This window comes from Bos indicus x Bos taurus, chromosome 7 (assembly GCF_003369695.1).
Source record: "Bos indicus x Bos taurus breed Angus x Brahman F1 hybrid chromosome 7, Bos_hybrid_MaternalHap_v2.0, whole genome shotgun sequence".
Lineage (NCBI taxonomy): Eukaryota > Metazoa > Chordata > Mammalia > Artiodactyla > Bovidae > Bos > Bos indicus x Bos taurus.
In genome coordinates this window covers 105559362-105567935 of record NC_040082.1, presented here as the reverse complement: position 1 = coordinate 105567935, position 8574 = coordinate 105559362, and the positions used below count along the sequence as shown (strand labels likewise).

General features: G+C 57.3%; 1 protein-coding gene across 1 annotated transcript; it reads left to right on the top strand.

Moving 5' to 3' along the window:
* The first annotated feature begins 6608 nt into the window (after positions 1–6608).
* Positions 6609–8456, top strand: JUND (JunD proto-oncogene, AP-1 transcription factor subunit). The gene has a single exon (XM_027548271.1). It carries the CDS (start codon positions 6729–6731, stop codon positions 7770–7772), a length of 1044 nt encoding a protein of 347 aa, XP_027404072.1. The 5' UTR covers positions 6609–6728; the 3' UTR covers positions 7773–8456.
* The last annotated feature ends 118 nt before the right edge of the window (positions 8457–8574 follow it).

Sequence of the window (8574 nt, the reverse complement as noted above, 5' to 3'; positions counted from 1 at the left end):
GCAGGAGGCCTGCCTGTCCTGGGCGGGGGTGGGGGTCAGCGTGGCCTCAGTTATTTTCTTCTTGTCCCGTAGTCCTTCTGGGCTTACTTGGTACGGTCAATTCAATCAACATATATTGGACTTAGCGGCTCTTCTGGGAGCCTAGGGACATCACAATCTCGGGGAACAGTCAACAGGGTCGCCGGTCGTAAAGCAGGCTTTGCCCGCTTTTCTGGTGCTGAAGGGGGCTGGCGGCGCATCAGTTTCCTCGCCTGTAAAATGGTCTTGTGAGACTGGAAAGAGCCAGAGGGCTGGGGCTGGGTCCTCACCCAGCGACCGGACAAACACCTGCACTGGACGACGGAGATGACTGCCGTTCCCGCTCTAGGCGAGGGCGGAAGCGGGGCAGGAGGGGAGGGGCCGCCGCCTGCGCCAGTAACCCGATCCTCTGGAATGCGCCGGGGCCAGACGCACCCCCAGCCCGAGCCCGGCGCCCTTCCCCCGGCCGATCCACAGGTCCTGTCACTGGGGACGATCTCCGCAAGCTCCACCCCCACCAGCCCTTGGGTCCTAAGCGCCGGGGACTCTGTAGGCAGGAGCCCCACCCGCCCCGCGGGGTCTCCAGCGCCCGGGGACCGTCCTTGGCCAGACCCTCTGCCCCAGGACCCGGCCGCTTCATTCCTTTCGGCTTCCTCCTTAACTTTTCTTTCTTTGGGGCTTTGTGTTTTATTAAGTAGATTTCAGGTCTCGATCTTCAAATAAAGACTAAACATTAAATCGAATTGTAGGTTCCTTTAAACAAGAGAGCAATCTCTTCGCGCTGGGGAGAGGCCAGAGCCGGGAGATTTGAAAACGGGCGAGGGGGCTGTTAAGATCAGCCAGCCTCCCTTTGGAAAGCTAGGGTGGGGATGGGGCTTCAGCTTCGGCTTTGGGACCCAGGGCAAATTTTTGGTCCATCCTCTCTGGACCCTGCTGGGGGTGGGGGGTGGGGTGGGATAATTCCGAAGACTTAAGACGCTGCAGGGAGTATAAACGGGAAAATGAGGAGTCCCAACCTAGCCCGTTTCCCTTCTAGTCCCTCAATTCCATCTGCCACTTCTGCCCTTGAGACAGGCGCTCAGTCGTATCCGAATCTTAGCGATCCCATGGACTGCAGCATGCCAGGCTTCCCTATCTTTCACCACTTCCCAAAGTTCAAATAGCACCTGGGTTTCAGTGGAAGCACTTTCACCTTTCACCGCCACCCTTACCTTCTCTCCCTCTGGCTTTCCCTGGCTCAGTGAATCCAGCCTCACTTCCCTCTCCACCCTGCACAGATGTGGCCAGCAGGTTTCTGCCCCTGGACCTTTGCACTTGCTGCTTTCCCTGGGACACTGCCCTCAAATGAATTATCTCATGATTTTCTCCAGCTCCTCCTGAATTTAGCATCATCTCCTGGGGTGACCCTCCCAGAGTACTCAACTCTAAAACCACTTCCCCCTGCATCCTGCAGGAAGGAGGTACCATTTCTTCTCTTTGAAGCTGTGCTTGTCAGGTTCCTCCCTCAGACTGTGTGCCTGAGCAGTTGCTGGTGTTTGTGTAATTCATGTGTTCCCCCATCACTAGGCTCACAGTAAGTGCTCAGTCAGTGTATGTGGAATGAATGAATGAATGGGAGATAGCCCATGTTCACTGCCTGGGACTGGTTGATGGATTTCAGGCCCCCTTTGACCTGGCTGAGGAGCCCTCAATCTGGGAAGACAAGCTGGAAACAGCTGCACCCCAGCTCTGGGGGGTCAACCCCTGGCCCAAATGGAGGATCAGGACTGGGGTGTCCCAGAGGGAAAAAGGAGAGGATGAGGAAGGACACTGGGTCACAAGGAATGCCAAGTCACAGCACAGGAGCCTAATGGGGTAGGTATTGGAGAGTAGGGATGGCAGAGGCTGCCAAGGGCAGCCAAGACAGGGCTTCCGCATCTAGCCCCAAGGACCCTCCTGCTGCTATGTCACTTCAGTCGTGTCCGACTCTATGCGACCCCATAGATGGCAGCCCACCAGGCTCCGCCATCCCTGGGATTCTCCAGGCAAGAACACTGGAGTGGGTTACCATTTCCTTCTCCAATGCGTGAAAGTGAAGTCGCTCAAGTCCTGTCCAACCCACAGCGACCCCCTGGACTGCAGCCTACCAGGCTTCTCCATCCATGGGATTTTCCAGGCAAGAGTACTGGAGTGGGGTGCCATTTCCTTCTCCAAAGGACCCTTCTAGGGCAGAGTAAATCAGACATAGAGAGTGGGAAGGGCTCACTCAGATGGAAGGGTCTAGGGAAATCCCTGTAGGCATGGTGATGGAAGACTTCTTGGAGCAGGGGACACTGGAGGTGGGTTTTGAAGGATTAGTAGGAGTTCGCCAGGAGGTTAAGGAAGGGCAGTCCAGGCTGAGGGTAGTCCAAAGAACTGCAGTTAAGTTTGGCCAAATGATAATAAAACAACTACAGAAAACATTTATTGAGCTCTTACTATGTGTTCAAATACTTCCAATAGAAGTCACAATACTCTATGAAGTAGGTGGGATTATTTGCTCCATTTTCATAAGCAATAAATACAAACAGAGGTAATACGCCTTGGCCTTCCTTTGCCTCCATTTTCCAAAGCCTGCGGGTGACCAGCAGACAAGCCCTGCCCGCAGCTCACCAGACCGTTCTTACCTATCAAAGTCAAGGCCCAAGGTAAGGGGGGAGCCTCCTTAGGCTACCCACTCACCCTCCTGCCTTGGGGAGAAGCATGGCCCCATCTCCTTCAATCTAGCCCCACTGCATAGGCCCAGAGCAGGGTCCTAGGGTGTGGCTGGTTATAGGCTAGGGGCTGCATCCCCTTCATTTAGGGGTCCCTTCAGAAGAACTGTACAAAAAAGATCTTCATGACCCAGATAATCACGATGGTATGATCACTGACCTACAGCCAGACATCCTGGAATGTGAAGTCAAGTGGGCCTTAGAAAGCATCACTACGAACAAACCTAGTGGAGGTGATGGAATTCCAGTTGAGCTATTTCAAATCCTGAAAGATGATGCTGTGAAAGTGCTGCACTCAATATGCCAGCAAATTTGGAAAATTCGGCAGTGGCCACAGAACTGGAAAAGGTCAGTTTTCATTCCAATCCCAAAGAAAGGCAATGCCAAAGAATGCTCAAACTACCGCACAATTGCACTCATCTCACCTGCTAGTAAAGTAATGCTCAAAATTCTGCAAGCCAGGCTTCAGCAATACGTGAACCGTGAACTTCCTGATGTCCAAGCTGGTTTTAGAAAAGGCAGAGGAACCAGAGATTAAATTGCCAACATCCACTGGATCATGGACAAAGCAAGAGAGTTCCAGAAAAACATCTATTTCTGCTTTATTGACTCTGCCAAAGCCTTTGACTTTGTGGATCACAATAAACTGTGGAAAATTCTTCAAGAGATGGGAATACCAGACCACTTGAGCTGCCTCTTGAGAAATCTGTATGCAGGTCAGGAAGCAAGGGTTAGAACTGGACATGGAACAACAGACTGGTTCCAAATAGGAAAAGGAGTTCGTCAAGGCTGTATATTGTCACCCTGCTTATTTAACTTCTATGCAGAGTACATCATGAGAAACACTGGACTGGGAGAAGCACAAGCTGGAATCAAGATTGCCAGGAGAAATATCAATAACCTCAGATATGCAGCTGACACCACCCTTATGGCAGAAAGTGAAGAGGAACTAAAAAGCCTCTTGATGAAAGTGAAAGAAGAGAGTGAAAAAGTTGGCTTAAAGCTCAACATTCAGAAAACTAAGATCATGGCATCTGGTCCTATCACTTCATGGGAAATAGATGGGGAAACAGTGGAAACCGTGTCAGACTTTATTTTTGGGGGGCTCCAAAATCACTGCAGATGGTGACTGCAGCCATGAAATTAAAAGATGCTTACTCCTTGGAAGGAAAGTTATGACCAACCTAGATAGCACATTCAAAAGCAGAGACATTACTTTGCCAACAAAGGCTCGTCTAGTCAAGGCTATGGTTTTTCCTGTGGTCATGCATGGATGTGAGAGTTGGACTGTGAAGAAGGCTGAGCGCCGAAGAATTGATGCTTTTAAACTGTGGTGTTGGAGAAGACTCTTGAGAGTCCCTTGGACTGCAAGGAGATCCAACCAGTCCATTCTGAAGGAGATCAGCCCTGAGATTTCTTTGGAGGGAATGATACTAAAGCTGAAACTCCAGTACTTTGGCCACCTCATGTGAAGAGTTGACTCATTGGAAAAGACTCTGATGCTGGGAGGGATTGGGGGCAGTAGGAGAAGGGGACGACAGAGGATGAGATGGCTGGATGGCATCACTGACTTGATGGACATGAGTCTGAGTGAACTCCGGGAGTTGGTGATGGACAGGGAGGCCTGGCATGCTGTGATTCATGGGGTCGCAAAGAGTCGGACACGACTGAGCAACTGAACTGAACTGAACTTGGCCATACTGGGACCCGAGAGGACATGACTGGAGGCTACAGAAACCCACATGCCTGGAAACACATACACATATACACACACATACATACACATGGGTATACATATGCATGGATTCACACAAGCACAGACACCCACTCCTGTGTGTGAACACACCTGGGTTCATATGTGAACACATACAGGCACATGTGGGCACAAACAGACATTTGTGGGTACACAGACATACATCCATACCCCCAACTCTCCACCAGCCAGGCCAGGCCTCTTGCTTATGGTGACAGCCTCCTTCAAGGCCTTCTTGCTCCACAGCCCAGTTAGGTGCAAGGCCAGGTGAGGAAGGGAAACAGAAGACCAGGTGTTCATGTCCATAGGCCAATCAGACAAACTGAGGCCAGAAAGTGCCACAGTAATCCCACCAGCCCTCTCCTTTAACACTGGCTATTGGATGCTAGGCCCCATGCAGGGAGCTGGAGACCCAGCCGGCCCAAGATAGCCTGCCCTGCTGGGACTTATGGTCCGCCCTAGCATTCGGAGAAGGCAGTGGCACCCCACTCCAGTACTCTTGCCTGGAAAATCCCATGGATGGAGGAGCCTGGTAGGCTGCAGTCCATGGGGTCGCCAAGAGTCAAACACGACTGAGCGACTTGACTTTCACTTTTCACTTTCATGCATTGGAGAAGGAAATGGCAACCCACTCCAGTGTTCTTGCCTGGAGAATCCCAGGGACGGGGGAGCCTGGTGGGCTGCCGTCTATGGGGCCACACAGAGTCGGACACGACTGACTTAGCAGCAGCAGCAGCAGCATTGTGGATGGTTCCAGGTATAAGGGAAACAAGGTGAATGGGAGGGGCCTCTCTGAGAACCAGCCCTTGGCATTGGGGGAAGGGAGCCAGCACCTGTTCAGGCCCTGAGGGCAGCAAGGAGTTGGGAAGACAGTGCTCAGAGAGGGTGAGTGAAAGGTTAGAGAGTGTCACCGGAAAGAACAAAGGAATGTATGGGCCCTCCACCAACTAGTGATGGACTGGGCCCCATCCAGTGTGTGATGAGAGCCATGGGGGTGTTTTGTGCAGGGGTCGTAGGTCAGACCCAGATGTCCCAAGGATCTCCCGGCAGTGTGGTGAAGGGCCCCTCCCACCTCCCTCATACTCCCATCCCCAGCCAGTCTTTATGGAGGCCCATTAAGCCTGACCTGACAATCACAGTAGTAATTAACAGGTAATAAGTACCATCTGGGATTCCTGACTTAACAGCCCAGTCCGGGAGCCACCGGGGTACCCACAGGATGCTCTGGCAGACGCAGAGGTAAAAACGTAAGCCGCTGCCCGGGGCATGGACGCCCGGGTTCTACTGCATGGATAAGAGCTCAGGTTTGGTCACGCTCTGGCCTCGAGGGCAGGTCACTCCACCTCGCAGAGCCTCAATTTCCCGTCTGTAAAGTCAGGAAATCGGACTCCCGCGATTTAGACCCCACCCTATGAAAAGCAGCAGGATCAAAGCATTTACAACAACTTCTGGCTGGAACCTCCTCTCCCCTCCTCAGCCTTTCTGGGGCAAACACACCGGGTGGGGGTGAGCTGGAAACAGACCTGGCCCACACCCGCAGCGAGCCGCCGGGCACAGCTCCTTTAGGCCCGCACAATGTCCAGTGTGAGGCGCGATAAGGGAGACACAGCATAGTGAAGCGGGAGGCGCCAGGGAGTTATTTATCCATCCGGAGCCCCATCCCCCGCTCCGGTCTCCGGAGGCCAGCACCGCCCCCTCCCCGCCCGGGGCCCCACGCGCGGACGCGGGGCGGGGCCTCTGGGAGGGCGGGCGCCGGGTGGCCGGGCCCATCACGCCACCCGGGACGTGCCTTGGCGGGAGGCGGCGCTGGGGGCATTGGTCGTACACAGCACTCCTGGGGCGGAGTGACCAGGCCTGGTGCTCGGCCCGCCCCCATGACGTCAACCCACAAGGCAGCGCGCTGTTGTGCGGTTTACCGCGCGTCACCCGGACAACGGCAGGCGGTGGGGAATAAGGGGGGCGTCATTGACTTGGCCCCACCCCATCATGCAAATGAGAGACGTCACTCGTGCCCAATGGCGAGCGGGGACAGTGAGCTCATCGCGCCGGGCCGAGGCTATAAGGGGGCGCACGGGTTGCGCGGCGCAGGAGCCGCCGCCAGCGGAGGGCCGGGCGCAGCGGCCGCAGCCGGGGAGGGTGCAGGGCCGAGCGGACGGGGGGGGGCGCGGGCCCCCGGGCGGCCGCGGCCACTCCCCCCCGGGCCGGCGCGGCGGGGGAGGCGGAGGATGGAAACACCCTTCTACGGCGATGAGGCGCTGAGCGGCCTGGGCGGCGGCGGCAGTAGCAGTGGCGGCGGTGGCAGCTTCGCGTCCCCGGGTCGTCTGTTCCCCGGGGCGCCCCCGACGGCGGCGCCCGGCAGCATGATGAAGAAAGACGCGCTGACGCTGAGCTTGAGCGAACAGGTGGCGGCAGCTCTCAAGCCCGCGGCCGCGCCGCCCCCGGGCCCCTTGCGCACCGACGGCGCCCCGGGCACGGCGCCCCCCGACGGTCTGCTTGCCTCGCCCGAGCTGGGGCTGCTCAAGCTCGCTTCGCCCGAGCTCGAGCGCCTCATCATCCAGTCCAACGGGCTGGTTACCACCACGCCGACGAGCACGCAGTTCCTCTATCCCAAGGTGGCGGCCAGCGAGGAGCAGGAGTTCGCCGAGGGCTTCGTCAAGGCCCTAGAGGACTTACACAAGCAAAACCAGCTGGGCGCGGGCGCGGCCTCCGCTGCAGCCGCCGCCGGGGGACCTTCGGGCACGGCTGCGGGCGCCGCGCCTCCCAGCGAGCTGGCCCCAGCGGCGGCCACGCCCGAGGCGCCCGTCTACGCGAACCTGAGCAGCTACGCGGGCGGCACCGGGAGTGCTGGGGGTGCTGCGACGGTCGCCTTCGCCGCGGAGCCTGTGCCCTTCCCACCGCCGCCACCCCCAGGCACGTTGGGGCCACCGCGCCTGGCCGCGCTCAAGGATGAACCGCAGACGGTGCCCGACGTGCCGAGCTTCGGCGAGAGCCCACCGCTGTCGCCCATCGACATGGACACGCAAGAGCGCATTAAGGCAGAGCGCAAGCGGCTGCGCAACCGCATCGCTGCCTCCAAGTGCCGCAAGCGCAAGCTGGAGCGCATCTCGCGCCTCGAGGAGAAAGTGAAGACGCTCAAGAGCCAGAACACGGAGCTGGCGTCCACAGCGAGCCTGCTGCGCGAGCAGGTGGCGCAGCTCAAGCAGAAGGTCCTCAGCCACGTCAACAGCGGCTGCCAGCTGCTGCCCCAGCACCAGGTGCCCGCGTACTGAGCCCGCGCACGGGGCGCATGCGCGGCCCCCTCCCAGAGAGGCGGGCTCGCGTGTGTGTGGGGGGGCGTGGGCGCCCCGGACTCGGAGAGGGCGCGGCCCCGGGGACCCCCTCCCCCATGGTGCCAGGACTCGGAGAGGGCGCCTCAGACTCGACAAGCTGGACCCCCTGCTCCCGGGGGTGTGAGCGCATGACCTCCCCTGCCCCGCTCTTGCGCTGCCTTTATCCCGGGCCGCGGTCACCCCGTGTTGCACAAACCCGCGCGTCCTGGCCGCCCCTTTGTACACACCGCCGCCGAAGGAGGCTCCGAGGGGGCGCAGCCTCAAGCCCTGCGCTTCCTTTTCCTTTTACCCCCCCCCCCTTTTTTTTTTTTTTTGACTTTGGAAGAGAGAACAGAGTGTTCGATTCTGCCCTATTTATGTTTCTACTCGGGAACAAACGTTGGTTGTGTGTGTGTGTGTTCTCCTGTGTTGGTTTTTTAAGGAAATGGGAAGAAGAAAAAAAAAAAAAAGCCCTCCTCCCCTTTCCTCGCTCTCGCTTCCCCTCCCCTTCCATCCCTCCGACACCCCCTCCTCCCGCCCTTTTCCTCTGTTTGTTTTTTTGTTTTGTTTTGCTAAGAGTCCACATTCCTGTTTGTAATCCTTGGTTCGCCCGGTGTTGTTTTCAGTAAAGTCTCGTTAACGCCAGCTCGGCTCTTCGCCTCCTTCTTCTCCTGCAGGGGCCTGACAGGGTGGGCGGGGCCTGGCCGGGTCCCATCCGCTCCTGCCTCCTTCTCTTCCCTCCGCCTCTGCTCGGAGGAGGCCG

Excerpts from the sequence above, each read along its gene's own strand:
- JUND (XM_027548271.1), top strand. The coding sequence starts at position 6,729 with ATGGAAACACCCTTCTACGGCGATGAGGCGCTGAGCGGCCTGGGCGGC.